General features: G+C 47.9%; 1 protein-coding gene across 6 annotated transcripts in view; it reads right to left on the bottom strand.

Annotated features, from left to right (window-relative positions):
- NEGR1 (neuronal growth regulator 1) overlaps positions 1-11,951 on the bottom strand; it is a 748,663-nt gene extending 736,712 nt beyond the window's left edge. The window contains exon 1 of one of the 6 annotated variants that reach the window (XR_011021944.1): positions 11,407-11,951. Coding sequence is in view for 4 of the 6 variants with exons in the window: in XM_068239223.1 (XP_068095324.1) it covers positions 11,407-11,588 (182 nt within the window). In the remaining 2 variants the exon portion in view is untranslated. The remainder of the gene's footprint in view (positions 1-11,406) is intronic. The other 5 variants (XR_011021943.1, XM_068239223.1, XM_068239224.1 and 2 more) reach the window with 5 other exon arrangements.
- Between the last annotated feature and the right edge of the window lie 15,330 nt (positions 11,952-27,281).

Here is a 27,281-nt window from a genome sequence, read left to right as displayed (position 1 = left end):
CATAAAAAACACAGCCAGTCCCCAGTGTTTCTAAGGCCCAGTGCACACCGGAACCACTAGCAGATCCTCAAAACACTAGAGGTTTTTGAAGCAGATTTTTAGAGCGATTCTAGGCATGTTTAGAGAGGTTTTCTAAAGATGCCTAGCGTTTTCTGGAGCGTTTTTGTGTAGCAGATTTCATATATTGTTACAGTACAGCTGTTACTGAACAGCTACTGTAACAAAAACGCCTGGAAAACCGCTCTGATCTAGTGTTTTTCCGAACGGTTTGCGCTTTTCCTATACTTTACATTGAGGCAAAAACGCTTCTGCACACCGCAAATGTGGGTCCTGCAGCACTTTTGCGGTTTGCAGAAGCGTTTCTGCCTCAATGTAAAGTATAGGAAAAGCTCAAACAGCTCTGAAAAACGCTAGATCAGAGCTGTTTTGTAACAGTAGCTGTTCACTAACAGCTTTTACTGTAACAATATTTGTAATCTGCTACACAAAAACGCTACAAAAAACGCTAGGCATGTAAGAAAACCTCTTTAAACATGCCTAAAATCTCTCTGAAATCTGCTTCAAAAACCTCTAGCGTTTTGCAGATCTGCTAGAGGTTTTGGTGTGCGCTGGGCCTAACAGAGATATTCCATTCGCGGTTTGGACCTGAACTCTTGCACAGGACAGAAGGAACACAGAGAAATATACACTATGGCCTGGTGCACACCAAAAACCGCTAGCAGATCCGCAAAATTCTAGCAGATTTTGAAACGCTTTTTCTTATTTTTCTGCAGCGTTTCAGCTAGCGTTTTGCGGTTATGTGTAGCGCTTTTGGTGTAGTAGATTTCATGTATTGTTACAGTAAAGCTGTTACTGAACAGCTACTGTAACAAAAAACGCCTGGCAAACCGCTCTGAAGTGCCGTTTTTCAGAGCGCTTTGCGTTTTTCCTATACTTAACATTGAGGCAGAAACGCATCCGCAATCCAAAATCTGCAGCAGGCCTATATGTATTTAGAGTGTTTAGCCTGTCTATTATTCCTTCATCTGTGACTAATCACAACTGTAATTTGATCTCTCAGCGGTGTCAGCTCAGGAATATCCTCTGCCACAGCAGAGCAGCTAGTTTGTAAACACAGGATGTTAACAATATGTCTGCTTCCATGAAAACAGGAAGTAGAGGCACTGCAGATTTATTGCTGGATTTGTATCAGCTGTAACAGAAATGGTTTTCTTTAAAGAGAACCTAAACTGAGAAGGATCTGGATTTTTCCTTTTAAAATAATACCAGTTGCCTGACTCTCCTGCTGATCCTGCGTCTCTAATACTTTCAGCCACATCCCCTGAACAAGCATGCAGATCAGGTGCTGTGAATGAAGTCAGACTGGATTAGCTGCATGCTTGTTTCAGGTGTGTGATTCAGCCACTACTGCAGCCAAAGAGATCAGCAGGACTGCCAGGCAACTGGTATTGTTTAAAAGGAAACATCCATATCCCTCTCAGTTTAGGTTCCCTTTAACTGTTATTATGCTGTTGCTTATCTTATAGAGCAGAGAGGAAGTTCTGAGTTCAGGTGCGCTTTAAGTTTTCTCCTAGGAAATATTTTGACACGGTAAATGAAAAATATCTCATAGGAGAAAAGTTAAGAGAAAAAGAGAAATATGGCCCTCGCAGTTTTATGGAACAGCACATGCTTCCTGGCTACGGCTGTGGCGTGTGTCTGTACAGCACTCATACACACCTGTGGCACTCTAACAAATGAGTATCGATCTGTAAGGGTGACACACATCAAGCATATGTGCAAGCCTTAAAGGGGACCTGAACTCTTGCACAGGACAAAAGGAAAACAGAGAGAAATGCACCTTGTAGGCATTTAGAGAGTTTAGCCTGTCTAATTCCCCCGCATCTGTGACTAATCACAAGTTGTAATTTGATCACCCCCTGTGTCACCTGACTGACACGGCAGATAAGCACATTTGAAAGCACAGGATGTTAACAATAAGGGCTGGTGCACACCGAGCGGCTTTTTCAGCGTTTCTGCAGCCGCTTGCGGCTGCGGATCCGCTTGGTCAATGTATCTCAATGGGGTGGTGCACACCAGAGCGGGAGGCATTTTGCAGAAACGAAAAATGCCGGGGTGAGGCATTTTTTGGATTTCGGATGCGTTTCTGCCTCAATGTTAAGTATAGGAAAAACGCAAACCGCTCTGAAAAACGCCTGTTCAGAGCGGTTTTGCCGGCGGTTTTGTTACAGAAGCTGTTCAGTAACAGCTTTACTGTAACAATATATGAAATCTACTATACTGAAAACCGCAGCAGCAATCCGCAAAACGCTAGCAAAACGCCATAGAAAAATAAAAAAAAGCGTTTAAAAATCTGCTAGCATTTTGCGGATCTGCTAGCGGTTTTTGGTGTGCACCGGCCCTCAGTCTGCTTCCATGAGAGCAGGAAGTAGACACACTGTAGAATTATTGTAGGATTTGTATCAGATGTAACAAAGAAATTGTTTTTCTTTAAAAGGTGATTATGCTGTTGCTTAGCTTTTAGAGCACAGATGAACTTTTGAGTTCATGTCCGCTTTAAAGTAAATCTGAAGTGACCCTAAAAAAATATAGATACACAAATAGGGCATAAAAAGAGAACCGAAAAGGCCTTTTTCTGTGTCGCTTCAGACAAGAGAAAAGGTCACAAACCAATCAAGTTTACCACCTTAAGCAATGTACCCATGTTAGGTGAAACTCGGCAAAGGAGGCTGATAATGAACATCTCTGCTGAAAACCTATCGTGCGTCAGCGGTCCGCAATCATCTCGGCACACTGGCAAGCACTTTACCTGGAGAATTGACTTGGCCAAGGGCATTATTCTCCCTGATTATTCCGCCCCCTCTGTGACACTCATTCGGCCTCCCCACCCTGCATAGCAACAGAATGTGTTGCTAGACGCTAGGCTAGATTCTGTACAGGCTCAGGTCTGTGCTATCCCGTAAAGAGAAATTGAACTTCAACCCAATCAGTAGCTGATACCCCCTTTCCCATGAGAAATCTATTCCTTTTCTCAAACGGATCATCAGGGGGCTCTGTATGGCTGATATTGTGGTGAAACTCCTCCCACAGTGTGATGTCAGCGCCTCATAGCACAGAAGTCCTGACATCACATTGTGGGAGCCTTGTTGCATTGTGGGAAATAAACGCTGTTTCCAAATACCAAAAAAGCAAGCAGCATCTCCTTCCAGTGACATCACGTGCCAGCAGTAAAAATGTCACCATGTGATAAATGTCAGAATGTAATTGAGGGAGAGGAAGGATTTTACAATGAGCAAACGCTGACTAAATCATTTATACATAATTATTGTAAAAATTAAGCTCATTTTTTATTACATTAGTTCCTCTTTAAGAGAAAAAAAATACACAAGGAGAGTTATATGTACATATTTGTAGTGTTAGTCTTAGCAGACATTGTGGCTTCTTGGAGGGAGAGGGAGTAGCCCCAACCTGTTCAGTGTCCTTTCATTTTTATGTTCCCCCACTCTGTGACAAGCAGAGAAGTTGCATAGCAAAACCGCCTGGGGTTGAGGATACAAGTAGTACTCCAATATAGAACCCAAAAGAAGCAGTCCTGCAATTTTACTTTGTAGGGGTAGTTTTATGGGAACTGATGGTGACCATGCAGAGTGGCATCTAAGCAATATAAAGACATGGTTAGACACAGGTGTAAAGTCTGCAAGGATGCCATGCTGAGTATTGCAGCTTCCCCCCCCCCACAGGAAGTGACATCACTGGTCACCAGTCTCTAAAAGGCACACGTACTTCCAAAATGCTGACAAGCACACTTTCCCATTAAACTCTGCATCTATGACTGTTTATAGGGGGAGGAGTATTCATACTCTCTGAGCACTGCATGTTGTATGTCTACCAAGTCCTGTGGCCAGGGCTGTGGAGTCAGAGTTGGAGTCGGAGTCAAGGAGTCGGAGCAATTTTGGGTACCCGGAGTCGGATTTGGAGTAGCAGTTGGTGATTTCATAAACTGAGGAGTCGGAGTCGGAGGATTTTTGTACAAAATGCACAGCCCTGGTAAGTATTAGACTAAGGAGACGGAGTCGAGGAGTCGGAGTCGGAGCCATTTTGGGTACCTGGACCCGGAGTTGGAATCGGAGCCGGTGGTTTCATAAACTGAGGAGTCAGAGTTGGAGTTGAAGTCGGAAGATTTTTGTGCCGACTCCACAGCCCTGGCTGTGGCTCCACCAAACATCTGCTGTAGGGAGGGACCCATGATTTGCTATTTAATATCAGTGCAGTTTGATGCTCTGCTACAGGCTATCAATCTGCTACACTCACCAGCTAGCAACAAAGTAACAAACTTCTCTAATAGTAACCAGTATTATAGAAGAAGCCATAGTAAATCAAAGTTCAGTCTCGCTTTTTATGTGTATTTAATTCAACGCTATTTTCAAAGAACTACACATTATAAGGTTAAAAAATACATTTTAGAAAACTTTACTTCCACCTCCCATTTTTATGCATATTGTAAATTTGCATGAATTAGCAATGCATACAATTTTCTGCATTTCATGTCTGTATCTCTTGTCTATAATACTTGGGAATCCTATAGCTTCATTTCTCACTGAAAACGCTGTCCAGACTCCTCCCACTGTGGCATCATCATCCATACAAGTAGTCAGAGAGGACCTAGGAGAAGGAGGCAGCAACTAGTCTCTCCCTGGGAGCACAGATCACTTGACCTCCTTCACCCCTCCCCTTGAGAGGAAGAGATTAACGCTTTGTCACCAGCACTGCAGCTACAACAGAGTTACTCAATGATAAGGAGTCTGCTGAGCTGCAGTACTGGTCACAAAGAGGTAATATTTTCATCAGCCAAAGGGGCAGCTAGGCTGTATGAGATCCCACCCCTGTTCCCTGCCTACTGGTGGGATTTCTAGGTCACATGACTTACTCTTCCAAAGGAAATTTCTCTGGAACAGATGAGGAACCACAGTATTAAGCAGGTGGAGAATGCCATCTCCTGGCGAATTGGGTTGTGCTCCAGGAAAAGGACCACTGGATAATTACCACAGGGGACACTCTGGGCGTGGGTGGTGGCTGTACACAAAATGGGAGGAGTGACCTCAATGGCTAATTATCTCTGGAACGGTTTCAACAAATATGAGAATTGTGTGAGTAATGGCACAGCTCCCTATCCAGCCTTCCCAATACTGAAAAATATATAGAGGGATGACTAGGGCCTTAAAAGATTCCTCACCAGGAACAGAACTGTTCACATTAAAAGGGCCTCATTAAAACAACATGCAAGAAATTGACCAGTTTAGGGCACGGGAGTGGTTAATAAAGTTCCAAGTTCCTATACCAGCCTGAGCACTGTCTGCATGGAGTTTGTATACTCTTCCCCATTAACATAGTCATGCTGTTGGATAGCAAGGGAGCATGACTCAGCACTGTTTGGAAAGTTCAAAGCCTTGAGGTCCTGACCAGAGAAGGAATACAATGAAATGGGCCCAAGGCAAGGTGGTAGCCTTGGCGTCCCCCAATAGTCATAGGTAAACTGTGGCAGAAGAAAGATCAGAGGAGGAGTCAGCCAGGTCCCTTAATCCCCACTAGGCCCCAGGCACCTGCCTAGCTTGCCTTGCGGAGGAACCTGCGCCTGCTCCTGACGTCATCATCACAGGCACTTTAAATGTAATTTATTTCACACCAGGTCATCTATGCAGCGTATGGTCTTCATAGGACTAGGAAATCATTTTGAGCTGGAGTTGTGCTTTAACTTCACTACAGTTGAAGGGATGTTAGACAGGAACACAATTCCAATGCATTCCTGGTCTCCCTCCTCCTCCCAGCAGAGTAAATATTCAAAAGGTTCTCACAGCTCTTTACCATGAGCGGATGTGAAGGTATAGGAGATCAAGGGGGATCAACCTGACCTGGATTCGACATATGGCTGTGCTTGGGATCTTGCGGATTTTGCTTGGCATAAATCCCTTATGCTTTTGCCAGCTCCAGTGCAAACCGTCCACATTCAGATTCCTCTGTATGCCTGCCTTGCTAAATCACACTTTCCTAGCAAGAATATGCAGTCCACGGCTTACTAACGCCTAAATCCTGCTTCAACCGCTATCCCAGTCATTGACAGACACGCCACCGCTAGACTTGACGTCACTACAGCACCCACGGGGTTAAAGGTTGGGCTCTATATACGTCCATTTATAGGTTAGGCTGAATCAAAATATGTAACTATCGTAATACCTGAGCCACAGTGCATCCCTAGAAAGCAGACAGACCAGATAGACATAATACAAATAATAAGACTGATAAACAGAAATACAGATAAAAAGACTGATAAACAGAAAGAGGCACTAAACACGTTGTGTAAGTGGTAACGGTAATCTAGCGGACGTACACGAAGACACGTCGCCACAGCGACACGCAGATTGCTTGCAGGGCGACTTTGATGATAATAATTTTATTTTTTGTTGTTGTTTTTTTTTTTAAAACCATCAAACAGAAATCAAATTAATTTTAACAAACTGCATTAACAGGAGTTGCCGTATGCATATTTATATACAATTATGCCGTAATCAGCTAAAACGCAGCAAAACCAGCAAGGCAGCTACGTCCCCACGACAGGCACGACCACAACTACACTCACATCGCTCATGGCGAAAAAACGCCAGATCAAAGTGAGGCTAGATAAACACATTCATGTCTACGGCGATGAGAAGTGAAAGGACAGGCGCCGCAGTAGGCGAGGGGAAGGCGAGCTGTAGATTACAAAGTATCCATCGGTGGCGGCGAAAAGCCTTAACAGTAGGAAAGTTAAAGGGGGGGGGGGGGGGGGTATGGAACCGAGAAAGAAAACAATATTCAATGGCAAGCAGAAATGACCAGCGTTGAGGCGTTCTCGAGCAAAGCACCATATGTGAGGGCTGTTCATTAAGGCAAGACATCAGCAAGGATAAAGCCATAATCTCCCTCTCCGCTAATGACTCACTGTGTAGGGTAGCGGCTGCGTTTCCAGCAGAAGATCATTAAGGGGTTATTACATGTGAGCCAAAATGACATCATTAGGCACTGTTACCTCATATTAAAATTAATATATATGCTGAGAAAGGGGGGGGGGGGGGGGGGTAGAGGAGGAAAGGAGAGATCTACAGGGGGGGGGGGGGGGGGGTGAGGGAAGCAAAAGGGGGAAAGAGAGAAAGGAAGGGAATGTAATGCAATATTAATACAATGTTGATGAGATGCATACATATATATATATATATATATGTATATATATATATAGTGGGAAAGGGGGGGGTTTGTGTATTTGTAAATGTACTGTACATTAGGGCTTGCTTATATACCGGAAGTTCACAGCTATACTGTACAGCTAAAGGCTCGTTCAGGACTATGCGCGCTGCTGTGCGCATTTTTGGCAGCGCGCATAGTGTGTGCGACATGCAAGAACGGAAGGACATAAACAGCCCTTCTACCGTTCCCATCATATGCGCTGCGCAGCACTGCGATGCGCTATCGCACTGCTGCATGCATTTTCCGGAATCGCAGCGCAGATCCCATCTCACTGTACTCGTTGCGTTCCAATCACACGGCCATCTGCGCTGAATGATGTGAAAGAGGCCTTAGGCTAGTATCACACTGGGGCGTTGCGTTGCACATCCTGTTAAAACAGGATTGAAAAGCGACAGAGGTCAAAGGATGCATCGTGCGTTTCAATGGGACATATACAACAATGCACACACAGTGGCGGAACTACGGAGCCTGGGGCCCTGGTGCAAATTTAACACTGGGCCCCAAGCACTCTGTTATATGGAGCCCCAGAACATAGGGACACAAGGACAGCTGCAGTATCAGAGAGGTGTAATCTGAGTAAGGAAACAGTTTGTTACGGATTACCACTATGCAATGTACATATAGAGGTGTTCATTACCAGCACAGCTCCAATGGAAAGCTTATAAGATAGAAGGAGGGCCCCCCAGTGGGAAACTCTGATCCAAGGGCCCCGGTATGGGTTCTTCCTACCTCAGCATCCCCTACTGCCTCGCCACTGTGCACACAGTGCATGAAAAGTATGTTTCACGCAGCTGTAAATGCCCAGGTTGTATGGTAACACACAGCCTACCTCGCGTTATTCCAGCGGATTCCACCATACCGCACTACTAACGCGCCAATTTGAACCGGCCATGACACTATCATTTCATCTCGGGCGCTATGCAATTCTATCGTCCAACGCATCGCCACGTGTCAGTGTGAAAGTAAACGGAGTCTACACAGACGTACAGTACTGAGGGCCGCTAACTACGGAAATCCACAGCTCTCTTAACTACGCCCAGTGAAAAAAGATTGAAACCTGCCAGCCCCTCCCCAGGTGGGCGGTCCAGAAAAACACTGCATTCAGCGTCCCTATGGCTACCGATCTTGGCTGCGTCTGTGTGGCCACGCCACGATGGGAGGTACCATATGACAGCGCCTAAATGCCTGACATAACCTGACAGCCGGATGGAAAAGGCAGTTTTTCTGTTTTGCTACTACCCATGTAGACTGAAAATAGCCATATAATGCCAATTTCTAAAAATTAAAAAAAAATTTTTTGCCCAACTAGCTTTATTATTTCATAAAAATGGCACACATTCTATTTTTGGTATCTAACCCGAATGCTTGACCTCAATCTCACTAGTCATGTATAAGCAGAGAGGGTTACAAATGGCCCCCGAGTACGGGTCTGTCGCAAAGATTTTCCAGCATGCTGGTAAATATCGGCACCAGGCTATTCATTCGTGCCCTTCCGTAAGAAAAGTCCACGCTTCTTTCATCATATAAGGTCCCTGTGGTGTGTCGATGCAGCAAAGGTCACCGTGGTGCACAGGCCAGAGAGAGGTCACAGCACCGCCCCCCTTCCCTCTGGCACCACCCCTTTTCTTGCAAGATCTTCCACTCTGTAGCAGCCTCGGTGATGCACGGGTTAAACACGCAAAGATTTCTGTTGAAAGCCATCCTCAATGCTCTGTAGTGCTGGCTAAAGCCAGCACAGCAAGCTCTCCCCAACGCTGTGACATACACAGGCTACTTACCAGCTACCTAATCCTCCAAACCACATTTCATACCTCCTGTTTTTTTTATTATTCATTTATTGTTCTTTCTTTCTGTGTGTCCATTTTTCTTTCCTTCTCTTTTGCTACCTAAGCTAATCAACAGGACCATAATCTCATCAGTGCTTCTAAATCCTACAAGCTAATGATGATCATAGCATTACCCTGTCTCATTAGAGGCAGAGGAGGACCAGCTCACAGTAAGAAGGCTTTAAACACTAGTCATAAACAGCAGAACCGTGGACAGTGACTAGTGCAGGATAAAAAACCAACAGCAAGCAAAGGGACTGCTGCACGACAGTCGCAACTGTAAAAACAGTATTCATCATGGCACAGCTGCCAGTTTGAAACATACACACACACAATGCAGTCTGAAGGCAGAAAGCAAACTTCTGAGATACAGAAAACAGGCACAGGTTTAACTGTGGCATAGTGGATGTTACATTTGCTAAAATTCCTCTGTTATTTAAGAACAGTACACAAAACAGCCTAATGACTGCTCCCATGGACTCTGGCTGACTGCTGGCCAGTGGATGCAACTGCACAGTCTTGTTGACAACTCCATGTAGGATAAGGCAAGGAAGAATGCTACAACAGCAGAGTCTAGGGAGGGATGCTAACCCACAGATTATGCACCCAGGAACCTGTCACCATTTTTTAACCACTTCGGTGGCAGGAACGTCAATGACGCCTATTAGTACTACACAGCTTCTTTATTTTTTTTAGGGGACAACCAAGCTGATGTAGTCCCCAGCAGGCAATCCCACTGAGCATCTTGCGAGTTGAGGGCAGCAAGGACAATAAAAGTCAGCTGCTGATTGGTCACAGTGGGGGATTGCCCTCTAGCCTCTACACACTGCTCACTACTACCCTCAGCCTGTTAGACTCCCAGGTGAAGAGAATGGGTAAAGTGCAGTAACCCATAGCAACTAGCATCCTCTTCCATCCGACTACTGCAAAGCGACTTCTGATAGGCTACTGCATCCACCACATCCACACTACACTGATAGCCGATGCCTGTGTGTGCAGCAACCCTCTCAGGGGCTCTATTGCCAAATCCTAACCCATGTTATTTATTTTTCAGGAGGTGCCACTCACTAACACTATGCCCCCCCTCCTTTTTTTCTAGTTGACCTGCCAAATATTATATAAGACCACCGCATATTTTACCTATATGATTCCAATAACAAGACATTAACCCATTGGTTGCAAAAGATTCCCACGGGCCGTCATCTAAAAATAATAATACTAATATAAATAATAAAAAGCATGGGAGGCATAGCTTCATGCCCTGTACTGTGGGGGGGGGGGGGGGGGGGTAGATGGGAGTGTATTGGGGGCGGTACTCCTGCCACCCTCCACAAAATACCCAGCTAACCCTGATTTTACCTTTTAGTAGCCACTGATCATTTATAGACTGTGCATGCAAATATTCCTGCAGCTTTCTCGGAGCAGCAAGGATGGAAAGAGCCCCCAGCCATTCTCCCTTGGGAGGGATGGGGAGGGGGGGGGGTATTGGCACATTCTTGAACCCCCCTCTTGATTTCTCAGTCTAGCTGCAAATACTCAAGTGACCCATTGCATGTTACCTTTAGCCAGCCAATGGCCATTTATTAACCCTATGCCTACATGCATGTCTTACTCTGCTGCACCCATCTGAGCAACATAAACGGCAAGCCCCAAACTCCTGTATTGGGGGGGTAGGAGAGGGGGGTACACTACTGAATAATACCACTTTTCCCTTTTCTCACCCTGGCTAATACCCCTGCCAGTCTTGCCACATTACATGTCACCTTTAAAGAACCAGTGATATGGCAACCCTATGCAAGCAAAGCATGCAATGTAATTTTGGCACCACTCCCAAGCATAACCCCCCCTAGCTATATTTCCATTATGGGTGGTGGGGGATCCTGGTTCCCCCTGATTTTAGATTTTCTCAGCCTAGCTGTGAATTTCCCTGTCAAAGCTCCTGGTATTAGTTGCAGAACTTCCTTTCCCATCCACAGAGCTCCCCCTACCTCCATGCACAGACATGTTCATGATAAACAAACCCGAACCATCCACTGGCTCAACAGCAAAGAACGAGAAGAAGGGGAGAGGGGAAAAAGTATCAGTGGAGACTCTATGGAGCAGCAGATCCAGTGGAGCGTGCAGGAACCCCACTTCCAAACCAAGGCGCAAAACAGGCGCAAGTGCAACATACAATCATAGTAATACAAACATTGCAATACAAAAAAATAATAACTATGTAAAAAAACAAACCAAATGAATGCAAAAAAACACACAAAATAAAGGCACAGAGAAGCGTGACATCCCGATGCCAGCATCCTACCTAAGCGTGGCTGTCTCCCCAAGTCTGACGACCTGGTTGTCCACCACTGGAGGGGAGGAGTAGTCCATGCCCTGTCCGGCGGGCAGGCAGGAGGGCAGCAGGCAGCACACACTCAGGATGACGGCGGCCAGCCACCGGATTGAGCAGCCGGCAGCACCCTGCACCAACATCATCATGTCCATCACTGCTGGGGCTGCCCCTGTCAGCAGCCTGGGATCCCTGGCAGAGGCAGGAGGAGGAAGGAGCAGCTGCAGGAGGAGGAGGAGGAGGAAGCGCTGCTGCTGCTGCTGCTGCTGGAGAATGAGCGAGGCACGCGGCCCCCAGGCTCTCAGCCGGTTGCCATGCGGCCGTTTCCCTAGCAACCACAACCGGGGAGTGCTGCTGATGCTGCTGCTGCTGCTGGTGATGGAGCAGAGAGATAGTGCAACACCCAGCAGCGGAGGCACCCTCACTCCCAGCGACACCCCTCCTCTCTGGATGCTCCTGTCAAGCTGCAGAGGCTCCAGCAGCACGGGGATCAGCAGCTCCAGAGTGTGTGTGTGTCTGGGAAGGGAGAGGCGATGGAGGGGTGGGGGGCGTTGAAGGGTTAATGACAGAGGGAAGAGTGAAGGAACTTTTAATTAGTGCCAGCCAGGCAATTATTCAAGGAAGGAGGCAGCTCTTCACTTTGATACTCTTGTCTCTTCTCTGCCTCCTCCTGAAATCTGTCCTCTCTCTCCTCCTGATCACCACAAGTCATGCCAACTCCCCCTTCTCTTCTTGACTGTCTCTTTTTCTGTTTCTCTCACTTTCTTACACCTCTCTCTGATTCTGTCCTCTGTCTTTCTTTCTGCCACCAACTCTTTACTTTGCTCTGCCTCTCTCTGTCTCCATTTTCCTCCTTTCTCCCTCTGTCTCCTCATCTTTCTCTTTTTCTGCCCCCTTTCTCCTACCAAGACTTTACTTTGCTCTGTCTCTCTCATTTTCCAATCATTTATCTTTCTTTCTTTTCTTCTCCCCCTCCACTTTTTGCATTTTCTCATCCCTCATCCCCCCCCCCCCCCCCTCATCCATACACCATCCCTCTCACCCCTCCTTCTTTCTCTCTTCTCTAGAACCTTATTTTACCCCTTACCTCCTTCACACCTCTTTCTTTCTTTCTTTCTTTCTTTCTTTCTTTCTTTCTTCTTTCTTCTTTCTTTCTTTCTTTCTCCCTTTCTTTCCTCTTCTATCTCCTTCCATGTCTCTTTCCCTAACTCTTTCTCTCCACCCCCCTTTTCTTTACCCCTTTCTTCTTCCCCATCACTTTTCTACCCCCCTCTTTCTCTCTTGCATGCCTTTCAATATTATCTTTACCTCCTCTCCTATCTTACCCACACCTTTTCCTCCCATATGTGCTACCCTCACTTCCATGGATGCCCCACCCCACACACCCTACCCAAGGGTTCTCAATTTCCCTGCCATTTCCAGTCTGCCCTTTTTCTCCCTCCTACCCCCCCCCCCCTTCCCTCATTCATGCTCCCTATGGTTCTTCCACTCCCTTACTTCTCTCTCCCTTCCCTGTCCCAGAAAGGATAAAGATTAAATGGGACATAGGCTAGATAGCAGTGTTTGCCTACTGATGGTCATCTAGCCTTTTTTAGAAGATTTGGTGGGGGCCAGCATCGTCCAGACCCCTAGGCTCACGCCAAGCCCTAGGCAACTGCCTAGAATTGCCTTGTGGATAATCCGGCTCTGCCGCCCCTTCACGCACACACACAAACACCACCACTAACATGATGTCCACCACTATAGCAGGTGCAACCTCCACCTGTTGTCAGTGAAGCTCTTTAGAAGAAAGCTGTACCTGAGAATAAACCCAAATTGCCATATCTAATCTCTTACTTCTACCAATGTCTCAGTGTCTGTTCACAAAGTGTTTTGCCCTCCCTTGAAAAATGTTCCATTCGTTATCTCTTTCTCCCCCACACCCTATTCTCTCTCTACTTCTCGCACCCTCTCTCAGTCACACTCCTCTCTCACATCTTTTCCTGTTGCTATCTGCACATCCCCGTCCCCCTCTGTCCCCTCTCTGACACTTTGTTTCGATAAACACTGCTGTCAGTCAGCTTGTGTCTTGGAGTCACACAGTGTCCTCACCTGACACTTTTAATGTTTTTCTACATACTCTATGCCAAGTGCAGGAGGCTGAGTCTATCACCTTCACCTATAGTCACTGCAGCATTCAGTCCATTTGTCACTCACGAAGGCCTCCTGCTCTAGGCTACAGCACCTGGGTGTCAATGTGTCTACTAGTACTGCTCCTCAATGAAGCCTGTTCAGCGGGATGCAGAGAGCAATGATCTGCAACGTTCAGCAGGCACGAGCTTTCAGAAGTCATCTGCTACTGATCCGGCTGCAGCATAATGAAGTATGGTGAGCTTACTTTTTGTTTCAGATCAACAAAGCTTCATCATTGATCTCCAGTGCCTCCTATATTCATCCACACTTTGTCCCACACCTTTCTGTTCTACTGTCACTCATCCCCCCTGCCTCCTCTGCCATTCTGATCCTCCAACTCTTCTCCCACCCTCCTCCACCACCTCTCCCCACTGCTTCTTCTCCCACCCTACTCCTCCATAACCTCTTCCCACTGCTTCTTCTCCCGCCGTGCTCCTCCAACACCTCTCCCCACTGCTTCTTCTCCCATCCTGCTCCTCCATCACCTTTCCCCACTGCTTCTTCTCCCACCCTGCTCCTCCACCACCTCTCCCCACTGCTTCTTCTCCCACCATGCTCCTCCAACACCTCCCCCGAATGCTTCTTCTCCCACCCTGCTCCTCCATCACCTTTCCCCACTGCTTCTTCTCCCACCCTGCTCCTCCATCACCTCACCCCACTGCTTCTTCTCCCACCCTGCTCCTCCACCACCTCTCCCCACTGCTTCTTCTCCCACCCTGCTCCTCCATCACCTCTCCCCACTGCTTCTTCTCCCACCCTGCTCCTCCACCACCTCTTCCCAATGCTTCTTCTCCCGCACTGATCCTCCATAACCTCTCCCCACTGCTTCTTCTCCCACCATGCTCCTCCACCACCTCTCTCCACTGCTTCTTCTCCCACCATGCTCCTCCATCACCTCTCCCCACTGCTTCTTCTCCCACCATGCTCCTCCACCACCTCTTCCCACTGCTTCTTCTCCCACCCTGCTCCTCCATCAGCTCTCCCCACTGCTTCTTCTCCCACCCTACTCCTCCACCACATCTCCCCACTGCTTCTTCTCCCAACCTGTCCTCCACCACCTCTCCCCACTGCTTCGTCTCCCACCCTGCTCCTCCACCACCTTTCCCCACTGCTTCTTCTCCCACCCTGCTCCTCCACCACCTCTCCCCACTGCTTCCTCTCCCACCCTGCTCCTCCATCACCTCTCCCCACTGCTTCTTCTCCCACCCTGCTCCTCCATCGCCTCTCCCCACTGCTTCTTCTCCCACCCTGCTCCTCCACCACCTCTCCCCACTGCTTCTCCCACCCTGCTCCTCCGTTACTTCTCCCCACTGCTTCTCCTCCCACCCTGCTCCTCCATCACCTCTCCCCACTGTTTCTTCTCCCATCTTGCTCCTCCATCACTCCTTGTCAGAAGAAAAGATAAGTGTGGCACTCCTATGAATCCAGGGAGGATTTGTGGGTCTAAGCAGTGTGGGCCAAATCTGCCCGCACAGGGCGTGTCCTATGCACAGATGAATGCTGCTGGCCACTGACGTGTGCTCCGTGCAAAAATACAGGAAGAAAGAGCATCACAAGAGCCTTGTCAACAAGAAGCAGAACCGGGCACCATCCGTCATTCAGCTCATTTATTGTGCAATCAGTGCATGTGCAACATTGGACATCAAATAAACATCACCTGGATTGTGGTGGCGATACCTGTGCGGGTGGAGGTGGGTGGTCAGGGCTGCAAATGGGTCGGCGACGACCGTTTCGCGTCCGACAGGACGCTTGGTCACGCTACGTTCCTCCATCACTCCTACCTCTTCTCCCATCCTGTTTCTAAATCACTCCTACCTCTTCTCCCATCCTGCTCCTCTTCCATAACTCCTACCTCTTCTCCAGGGCCGGCCTTAGATTTCACAGCGCCCTGAGCGAAACCTAGACTATCTCCTAGGCCAGTGGTCCCAAACCTTTTTGACGTCGTGACACATCACACCAAATGCTCAGATCTCCGTGACACGTCACATATGTATAATAACCACGAATAGATGGAAAGAGTACATTATCCTGAATACACTTGAAAATGAAGGCTAGAATCTTTCAGGAATATTAATAAAAACAATAAGTGGGACAGTTAGCCACCCCCCATTTAGAATGATAGCTCAGCACCGACAATTTGCACAACTCATTACAGCCACAGTGCACCCCCCCCCCCCAAAAAAAAATGCCCTCAGACTTAGTATAGGTAGGTATACAGGTATAGGTGACCCCAGTATAGAATCTTATGTGTAGGTGCCCTCAATATAGGTAGCCAAGCATAGGTGCCCCCACTATAGGAAGTCAGTTAAAGGTCTCCATCCCCCCCACCCATAGGTAGCCAGGCGTAGGTGCCTCCAGTATAGGTAGCCAGGTATTGGTGCCCTCAGTAAAGGTAGCCAGCTATAGGTGCCCCCAGTATAGGAAATCAGGTGTAGGTGCCCTCAGTATAGGTAGCCAGCTATAGGCGCACCCTTGGAAGCCGGTGCCCTGATCGACTGCTCCGGTCGCTCAGGTCAAAGGCCGGCTATGTCTTCTCCCATCCTGCTCCTCCATCACTTCTACCTCTTAGTAGTGGCTGGATAGTGTAATGGTTAAGGGCTCTGCCTCTGACACAGGAGACCCGGGTTCAAATCTTGGCTCTGCCTGTTCAGTAAGCCAGCACCTATTTCAGTAAGGAGTTTCTTGGGCAAGTCTCCTTAACACTGCTACTGCCTACTGAGTGCGCTCTAGTGGCTGCCTCACAAGCGCTTTGAGTCCGACAGGAGAAAGGCGCTATACAAATACTGCCATTATTCTTCCATTCTGCTTCTCCATAACTCCTACCTCTTCTCCCATTCTGCCCCTCCATTTCTCCTACCACTTCTTCCATCCTGCTCCTCCACCAGCTCGTCCCTACTCCTTCCTCTGCTCCCACTTAAAGTGTAGTAGAGATGAAGCTTTAGTCAAAATCAATACTTGCCCGTGGCTTCTTTGGGTACCATGCCGTCCTCCCGCAGTCCGCCGTTCAGCCACGATCAGCCCCGGTAACTTGCTCAGTCGCGTCCAACCTGGGTCTTCTGCGCATGCGGACCCACTGTGCAGTAGACCCGGACTTGCGTTATTGAGCAAGTTACTGGAGCTGATCGGCAGACTGCGCATGTACCTCTTGTCGTGCTCCTATCCCCTGGAGCGTTCTGTGCCTACGCAGTAGTACTGCGCGGGTACAGAACTATCCAGGGGGCGCGCGCACAGCCGAGCCGTGCATGCACAGAAGCACCGACTGGCGGCAACTGTCCAGATTACCGGGAGTCATAGTACTTCAACGGAGGGGCTGAAGAGGATCATGAGGGAAGCAGCGGTGCTTATGGGGCTGGAGAAAGCCCCAGGAGAAGTATAAATTAGAGCTAGTGAACCATCTCTGATACACTGGACAGTTTGCTGTTTGTGAACTTCATTGCATTGTGGGAAATAACGGCTGTTTCCAACCGCCAAGCAAGCAGTATCTATCTTTGTGCATAGAACTCTCAGTAAACGAACATTTCACAGAGATCACCAGTGATACATTTCAAAATGTTAATTAAGGAGAGGAAAGATTTTACAATTGGCAAGTACTGTCTATAAATGAATATTATAAAAAGTAAGTATTATATTCATTATGCTATTTTAACTAGAGTTCCTCTTTAACCCTCTAGCTCAGACCTCCCCTGACTTTCCTTACTATTCAGAACTGCAATACTATCTATCATCTAGGAGTCTGACGAAAATTTGTTTCAGACTCTCGTGTCCAAATATCGCAGTACCCAAACAAACTGCTGTGTAATACCTGATTTATTTTTTTTTTTTTCTTTTTAACGTGAGTGTCAATTTTGAGTCAAGTTTGAAGAAGCGAAGCTGTGTTTTACTCTATATTTCATTTACCTAAATTTTGGAATTTCAAAGCTTGTAAAGCACATTGTTCTCAACGGAGACATTGCGTTGAAGCAACAGACCTCTAGGCGGCTCATTGAGCAACTTTTTGACTTTTTTTTCCATTTTCCATTTTTATCCCCACTGAACCAGCATTTTACAGCAGTTTAAGGTTTACAGCCAATTTAACAACATTTTATCAGATGATTTTTAGGTTTCGGTTCTCATTTATAGTTTTGTATTTCAATCACCTGGGAAAGTTGTTTGCAAAGTCATGCAAAGTTCCTGCAAAGCCTTGTACAGAAGGGACAATTACCTTATGAAATGATTTTTATAAATGTATTAAATATTCCCCTAATGTCATATTTACCTCCGTCCCTCTTGCTCTCTTTTATAATTCACATCTCTGATAGTTCTGTTCCTTTGTACCTTCAGTCCCCACATGGTGAGTGGCTGGCTGCATGGTACTTCCTATCTAACCAGGAAGTGGAGGAGATGTGATTGCAGGGAGCAGGTAATGTATAATAATGCTTCCTCTGCGCATTCTGCCTAATTACATTATTAGGTTCTGGTATAACCCGTCCTGCCAGCGCTCACTGCAGTGCGGGTGGCCAGAAGCTGAAGGGGGGCGGTGCTGGGGGCGGTCTTGTACCTAGTATAATATGCAGAAAGTGCAGCAGAAGCCTTAAAGTAGAGTGACCAGACGTCCCGGATTGCCCGGGACACGTCCCGGATTCGGGGTCCGCTGTCCCAGGCTTAATGAGGTCCCGGGAAACGTCCCGCTTTCAGCAGCGGGACGTCCCGGCCTCGGGACTCTGGCCACTCTCTCCTCAATGAACTGGCAGCGGCGTCTATAGACGCCGTGCCAGTTCATTGCCCGCAGCCCCGCTCCAGCCTCCTCTTCCGGTGTCTGTTTCTGACACCAGCAGGCGAGCAGGGCTACGGCAAGATGGCTGCCGGAGCCCTGTACTGGAGACCTATTTGTGTCACTAGTACAGGGCTTCGGGCGCCATCTTGCCGTAGCCCTGTCAGCGCGGGAGACCAGAGCAGGAGGAACAAGACGGTCCCGGGACGGAGCAGCGCGCCAGAGGCCGGACACTTCTGCCAGGTGAGTAAATGCTTTCTTTTCCAGGTGAAATGTTTGCCCGCATTGTTTCTTTTCCAGGTGAAATGTTTGCCCGCATTGTTTCTTTTCCAGGTGAAATATTTGCCCGCATTGTTTCTTTTCTGGTGAAATGTTTGCCCGCATTGTTTCTTTTCCAGGTGAAATGTTTGCCCGCATTGTTTCTTTTCCGGTGAAATGTTTGCCCGCATTGTTTCTTTTCTGGTAAAATGTTTGCCCGCATTGTTTCTTTTCTGGTGAAATGTTTGCCCACATTGTTTCTTTTCCAGGTGAAATGTTTGCCCGCATTGTTTCTTTTCCGGTGAAATGTTTGCCCGCATTGTTTCTTTTCTGGTGAAATGTTTGCCCGCATTGTTTCTTTTCTGGTGAAATGTTTGCCCGCATTGTTTCTTTTCTAGTGAAATGTTATTGTTTGCCCGCATTGTTTCTTTTCTGGCGAAATGTTTGCCTGCAGTGCGTTTCTTTTCTGGCGAAATGTTTGCCCGCAGTGCGTTTCTTTTCTGGCGAAATGTTTGCCGCATTGCGTTTCTTTTCTGGTGAAATGTTTGGCCGCAGTGCGTTTCTTTTCTGGTGAAATGTTTGCCCGCAGTGCGTTTCTTTTCTGGCGAAATGTTTGCCTGCATTGCGTTTCTTTTCTGGCGAAATGTTTGCCCGCAGTGCGTTTCTTTTCTGGCGAAATGTTTGCCCGCATTGCGTTTCTTTTCTGGTGAAATGTTTTGCCGCAGTGCGTTTCTTTTCTGGTGAAATGTTTGCCCGCAGTGCGTTTCTTTTCTGGTGAAATGTTTGGCCGCAGTGCGTTTCTTTTCTGGTGAAATGTTTGCCCGCAGTGCGTTTCTTTTCTGGTGAAATGTTTGCCCGCAGTGCGTTTATTTTGTACTGACATGTTGCCCGCATTGCGTTTATTTTGTACTGACATGTTTGCCCGCATTGCGTTTATTGTCTGGTGAAATGTTTGCCCGCATTGCGTTTATTTTGTACTAACATGTTGCCCGCATTGCGTTTATTTTGTACTGACATGTTTGCCCGCATTGCATTTATTTTATACTGACATGTTGCCTATTGCGTTTATTTTCTGGTGTCCGGGGTAACTATTACTGCATTTATTATTTAATGGTCATAGATGGCTATGTTTGCTGCTTTGTGGTTACGGTATACTATTAGCATCACACAGTTTCTGCACACCCATGATACAAAGTCTCGTTTGTCCACATCATGGCGTAAACACTGCTTTCTTATGCCTCGCTGTTACATCATTACGTTAGCTCCGCCCATACAATGTCATGGCCACGCCCATTTTTTCGGCGCCGCGGCCCCCCTCCCCCAGTCTTTGCCGCTGCGTGCTCCTCACTCCTTCCCACTTTTCGCTGCGGCGCGCTACGCGCGCCGCCCCCCCCCCCCCACGCCCCCCCCCCGTCCCAGGTTGGACCCACAAAAATATGGTCACTCTACTTAAAGAGACTCTGAAGTGAGAATAAATCTTGCTTCAGAGCTCATAGTTAGCAGGGGCATGTGTGCCCCTGCTAAAACGCTGCTATCCCGCGGCTAAACGGGGGTCCCTTCACCCCCGAAATCCCCTCCGTGCAGCCGGGGATCACTTCCTGATTGAGGCAGGGGTAACCGCCGCAGCCCTGGCCCATGCGCGTCTGTCAGCGCGTATCTCGTATCTCCGCCTCTCCCCGCCCCTCTCAGTCTTCCTTCACTGAGAGGGGCGGGGGAGAGGCGGCGATGCGCCGCTGATAGACGCGACTGGATGCAGGGCTGCAGCCGTTAGCCCTGCCTCTAGGAGCAGCAAAATCTACGACCAATTTGGTCGTTGATTTTGCAGGGGGGGTTTGGGGGTGAAGGGACCCCCGTTTAGTTGCAGGATAGCGGCGTTTTAGCAGGGGCACACGTGCCCCTGCTAACTATGAGCTCTGAAGCGAGAATTATTCTCGCTTCAGTGTCTCTTTAAACATTTCCTGCTGCAGTGATTGCATCTCCTCCACTTCCTGGTAAGTTAGCAAGCTACCCAGCCAATCAACATGTGACTGCAGTCCCCTCATGGTGATTGGCTGGCTGCATGGCACTTGCTAACTAACCAGGAAGTAGGAGGGATGCAATCACCGTGAGACGGTAATGTATAATAATTCTTCTGCTTCACACTCAGCCTAATTACAATATTAGGTACTGGCCCGGCCCCCCAGTTCCCTCTGTGGTGGCGGGGGCTATAGTTACGCCACTTCTCTTGAACATCGGGGCCACACTCCACTTCTGGCAAGAGCGTGAAATTGGTCATGCTGGCGCAGTAGCAGGCGCTCAGGAAGCCAGAGCCTTGTCGGTAATCTTTGTGGGATGGGGGAATGGAGGACAGTGTTGAAAGCCTCTACAAGATCCAGAGGCCTTCCTCTCCTTAGGTAAGTATGTGAGGCTGACCTCAGGTACAGTTTAATGTACAGTTCAATGTGCCCACTAAAGATACAATCTTGATTGTACAATCTTGCCACTTTTGTGTAAAACGAGGGATAAACTTAAAGGGAACCTAAACTGAGAGGGATATGGATGTTTCCTTTTAAACAATACCATTTGCTTGGCCGTCCTGCTGATCTCTTTGGCTGCAGTAGTGGCTGAATCACACACCTGAAACAAGCATGCAGCTAATCCAGTCTGACTTCAGTCAGAGCACCTGATCTGCATGCTTGTTCAGGGGATGTGGCTGAAAGTATTAAGAGACACAGGATCAGAAGGAGGGTCAAGCAAATGGTATTATTTTAAAAGGCAGGGCCGGATTTACCATAAGGCACTGTAGGCACGGGCCTACAGGCGCCTGATGATGGAAAGGCGGCTCACTCCCCTCCCCGAGTACCTCCCTCCCTCCTTCCCTATGCAGAGTCCTGATAAGAGTGTAAATGAGAGGTTACTTACCCTGCTCGTGGCATTCCAATGATGAGATCTCCCTTCAGTCAAGGGCACCTCTAGCTACTTAATTCTGATGTTCCTCTAGCTTGGGGCATCTCTGGCTACTTAATATTGAGGGTTCTTCTGGCTACCTAATACTAAGGGACATTGGTAGTTATGTATGATGGCTTAGGGAGAAGTGACAGCTGGGCCAGACAACACACTTGGCGAGGTTTGGCCTGGTTTGTAGGTTCATGGAGGGTGAAGTCTAAGGTGGCATCTGTGCCTATAGGCTCCTGTGATGTAAATCCGGGCCTGTTAAAAGGAAAAAATCAATATCCTTCTCAGTTTAGGTTCCCTTTATGCATCCATTCAAACTATATTCACATAGAACATTCCAGGAGTCCCATATTCCTAACTGACTTTTAGCTCGAACCTGAAGCAAAAGTAAACTTATGAGATAAATTATATGTGTAGTACAGCTAAGAAATAGTAGCAAAGAAAAGAGTCTCATGTTGTTTTCTAGAACAGGAAGAGTTAAAAAACGTCAGTTGTTATCTATGCAAAAGAGCTTCTGTGAGCTGTTCGATCTACTGGGTCAAATACAGTACTGTTTCCTAAAGCCAAGAAACAGTGAGAGACAGCTTGAGATAAGGTTTTACTGCAGGGAAGTTCAAAGGGTCATTATTTCTGCTTTGTTTTATAGCTTCAAGTGTAACTGTCGGGCATAAAATCAAAAATCAATTCTTTATTTTTATCTGGTAAACAAGTAATAGGGATGCTAACCAGGCAATCCAAATTTATAATCACTATTACTTTTCTTGTTGATAATTCCTGAGTTTACCAGACTCTTATTTTGTACACACAAATTTGGTACACAAAAAGGAAGTTGCAGGGCATGCTGGGTTGTCCTTTTTTGCTTCTCTACTTACCCCTCAGACTTAACTAATGCAGCCTGATTGGCTGAAGCCTCTTTCCCTCCTGTTTTCTGCTCCCACACCTCTGATCCTCTCTGATTGGCCAATATTTCTCATGCTGAGACAATGCACTTTCTATAGTGAAGGGCGGGCAATGCATAAACAATCAGGCAGAGGAGAGTAAGGGAGAAAATGACATCAGATTTGGCTTCAAAATAGCCACAGTTAAAATGGGAAATGCTAAGAAGGATTTTCTCTTTTCTAACCGTAGAAAAATCACTAAAATCAAAATGTGGACGTTGCAATACATATGTTATGTAAGTAGAGCAAGTATTTACCTACTTATATATGTGGGGTTTTTTTCTGAGATAGTATGGCTGACAGATCCTCTTTAAAAGACAGAGGCCCATATGCAATTCACTGAGTGATATTTTCACAATTTGTCATAAAATGCCTTTTAAACCACCAGCAAGCAAGAAAACACTCAAAATAAATTTGATAGCACTTTTTTACCAACTTTTGGGTACTTTTTCAATTGTAAAATGCTGAAAAGTTAGTTTGAAGAGAAGATGAAAGTTTTCTCCTGGGAGAAAACTCAGGTGAAAACGTCAATTGCATATGGGCCAGAGTGTGCAACTGTGACAGTATGATGCAATGTTATAAAAAAGCTATATAACTGAAAATAAAAATATGAGACTTTTTTGCTACTTATGTTCTATGTATTATCCATACTACACATACAATTCAATACAGATTTTTTTTTTTTTTTTTTTTTTTTTTTTGCTTTAGTGTCACTTTAAGCATTGAATATCTAGGGTGAGACATTTCTGCCTTATTTAATGTCACACATATGTTACTGCTGTTGATTCAGCTCCCAAACTGTGTACTGATAACCAAACTCTTCATCTGTATAGAGTTGGGCCGAACGGTTCGCCTGCGAACGGTTCCATGCGAACATCCGTGGTTCGCGTTCGCGTCCCGCAGGCGAACGTTTGCGGAAGTTCGGTTCGCCCCATAATGCACCATGGAGAGTCAACTTTGACCCTCTATATCACAGTCAGCAGGCCCAGTGTAGCCAATTAGGCTACACTAGCCCCTGGAGCCCCACCCCCCTTATATAAGGCAGGCAGCGGCGGCCATTACGGTCACTCGTGTGCCTGCATTAGTGAGAGTAGGGCGAGCTGCTGCAGACTGTCTCTCATAGGGAAAGATTAGTTAGGCTTAGCTTGTTCCTGGCTGCATACCTGTTCTGTGAACCCACCACTGCATACCTGTTCATTGAACCCACCACTGCATACCTGTTCAGTGAACCCACCACTGCATACCTGTTCAGTGAACCTGCCAGGCTGCCACTGCATACCTGTTCTGTGAACCCACCACTGCATACCTGTTCTGTGAACCCACCACTGCATACCTGTTCAGTGAACCCACCACTGCATACCTGTTGTGTTCAGTGAACCCGCCACTGCATACCTGTTCTGTTCAGTGGACCCGCCACTGTATACCTGTTCAGTGAACCCGCCACTGCATACCTGTTGTGTTCAGTGAACCTGCCACTGCATACCTGTTCTGTGAACCCGCCACTGCATACCTGTTCTGTGAACCCACCACTGCATACCTGTTCAGTGAACCCACCACTGCATACCTGTTGTGTTCAGTGAACCCGCCACTGCATACCTGTTCTGTTCAGTGGACCCGCCACTTTATACCTGTTCAGTGAACCCGCCACTGCATACCTGTTGTGTTCAGTGAACCTGCCACTGCATACCTGTTCTGTGAACCCGCCACTGCATACCTGTTCTGTTCAGTGGACCCGTCACTGTATACCTGTTCAGTGAACCCGCCACTGCATACCTGTTGTGTTCAGTGAACCTGCCACTGCTTACCTGTTCTGTTCAGTGGACCCGCCACTGTATACCTGTTCAGTGAACCCGCCACTGCATACCTGTTGTGTTCAGTAAACCTGCCACTGCATACCTGTTCTGTGAACCCGCCACTGCATACCTGTTCTGTTCAGTGAACCCGCCACTGTATACCTGTTCTGTTCAGTGAACCCGCCACTGCATACCTGTTGTGTTCAGTGAACCCGCCACTGTATACCTGTTCTGTTCAGTGAACCCGCCACTGTATACCTGTTCAGTGAACCCGCCACTGTATACCTGTTGTGTTCAGTGAACCTGCCACTGCATACCTGTTCTGTGAACCCGCCACTGCATACCTGTTCTGTTCAGTGGACCCGCCACTGTATACCTGTTCAGTGAACCCGCCACTGCATACCTGTTGTGTTCAGTGAACCTGCCACTGCATACCTGTTCTGTTCAGTGAACCCGCCACTGTATACCTGTTCAGTGAACCCGCCACTGCATACCTGTTGTGTTCAGTGAACCTGCCACTGCATACCTGTTCTGTGAACCCGGCACTGCATACCTATTGTGTTCAAGAAACCTGCCACTGCATACCTGTTCTGTGAACCCGCCACTGCATACCTGTTCTGTTCAGTGAACCCGCCACTGTATACCTGTTCTGTTCAGTGAACCCGCCACTGCATACCTATTGTGTTCAGTGAACCCGCCACTGTATACCTGTTCTGTTCAGTGAACCCGCCACTGCATACCTGTTCAGTGAACCCGCCACTGCATACCTGTTGTGTTCAGTGAACCTGCCACTGCATACCTGTTCTGTTCAGTGGACTCGCCACTGTATACCTGTTCAGTGAACCCGCCACTGTATACCTGTTGTGTTCAGTGAACCTGCCACTGCATACCTGTTCTGTGAACCTGCCACTGCATACCTGTTCTGTTCAGTGGACCCGCCACTGTATACCTGTTCAGTGAACCCGCCACTGCATACCTGTTGTGTTCAGTGAACCTGCCACTGCATACCTGTTCTGTTCAGTGGACCCACCACTGTATACCTGTTCAGTGAACCCGCCACTGCATACCTGTTGTGTTCAGTGAACCTGCCACTGCATACCTGTTCTGTGAACCCGCCACTGCATACCTGTTGTGTTCAGTGGACCCGCCACTGTATACCTGTTCTGTTCAGTGAACCCGCCACTGCATACCTGTTGTGTTCAGTGAACCCGCCACTGTATACCTGTACTGTTCAGTGAACCCGCCACTGTATACCTGTTCTGTTCAGTGAACCCACCGCATCAGTGTGCATACCTGTGCAGTTAAGTGAACCCACCTACCTACGTGAGTGCACGCACTGTGATATACCACTCCGTGCATACCCGATATGGACAAAACAGGTAGAGGAAGAGGTAGTGCCAGAGCCAGAGGAAGGCCACCCGGCAGGTCTGCGCGAGGTCGTGTAAATGTAATTTCGTGTGGACCTGGCCCACAGTACAGTGCTCGGAAGAAGACACGTCCCATCACCTCCCAAGATTGTCAGGACGTGGTTGAGTATTTAGAGACACAGAACACCTCATCTTGCTCAGCCACCAGCGCTACTACTAGCACATCTTCCGCTGCATTTGACACTTCGCAAGAATTATTTAGTGTTGAAATCACTGATGCACAGCCATTGTTGTTACAGCCAGATGAATTTTCACCAGCGCATATGTCTGAGTTACGCAGCAACACTATGGATGTAACGTGTAAGGAGGATGAAGGACCTACTGATGGTGCATGTTTGGATTTTTCTGAGGCAAGCGAAGCTGGGCAGGATGATTATGATGATGACGATGATAGGGATCCTCTGTATGTTCCCAATAGAGGAGATGAAGAGGGGGACAGTTCAGAGGGGGAGTCAGAGAGTAGTAGGAGGAGAGAAGTTGCTGAAAGAAGCTGGGGCAGCTCTTCGTCAGAAACAGCTGGTGGCAGAGTCCGGCACCATGTATCGCCACCTATGTACAGCCAGCCAACTTGCCCTTCAGCATCAGCTGCTGAGGTCCCCATAGTGCCCACATCCCAGGGTGGCTCAGTGGTGTGGACATTTTTTAATGTGTGTGCCTCAGATCGGACCAAAGCCATCTGTTCGCTCTGCCAACAAAAATTGAGCCGTGGAAAGGCCAACACTCACATAGGGACAAGTGCCTTACGAAGGCACCTGGAGAAAAGGCACAAACAGCAATGGGATGGCCACCTGAGCAAAAGCAGCAGCAGCACACAAAAGAAAAGTCACCCTCCTTCTCCTCTTTCTCCTTCAGGTGCATCATCTGCTTCTGCTGCTTTCTCCCTTCCACCTTCACAGGCACCCTCCTCCACTCCGCCTCTGCCCTTGAGCGCTTCCTGCTCCTCTGCCCACAGCAGCAGTCAGGTGTCCGTGAAGGAAATGTTTGAGCGGAAGAAGCCAATTTCGGCCAGTCACCCCCTTGCCCGGCGTCTGACAGCTGGCGTGGCGGAACTGTTAGCTCGCCAGCTGTTACCATACCGGCTGGTGGACTCTGAGGCCTTCCGTAAATTTGTGGCCATCGGAACACCGCAGTGGAAGATGCCAGGCCGCACCTATTTTTCGAGAAAGGCCATACCCCAACTGCACCGTGAAGTTGAGAGGCAAGTGGTGTCATCTCTTGCGAAGAGCGTTGGGTCAAGGGTCCACCTGACCACGGATGCCTGGTCTGCCAAGCACGGGCAGGGCCGCTACATTACGTACACAGCCCACCCTGGTGGTGAACGATGGCAAGCAGGGCGCAGCGGACCAAATTGTGACACCTCCACGGCTTTCAGGCAGGCCTCCTGCCACCTCCTCTCCTCCTGCTACATGCTCTTTGCTGTCCTCCTCCTCCTTGGCTGAGTGGCAGTTCTCCTCTCCAGCTACACAGCCCCAGCTCCGCAGGGCCTATGCTGCATGCCAGGTATGACAGTGTCACGCCATCTTAGACATGTCTTGTCTCAAAGCGGAGAGTCACACTGGAGCAGCTCTCCTGGCTG

This window comes from Hyperolius riggenbachi, chromosome 6 (assembly GCF_040937935.1).
Source record: "Hyperolius riggenbachi isolate aHypRig1 chromosome 6, aHypRig1.pri, whole genome shotgun sequence".
NCBI lineage: Eukaryota > Metazoa > Chordata > Amphibia > Anura > Hyperoliidae > Hyperolius > Hyperolius riggenbachi.
The sequence above is the reverse complement of the archived record's forward strand: the minus strand, read 5'-3'. Positions and strand labels throughout refer to the sequence as shown.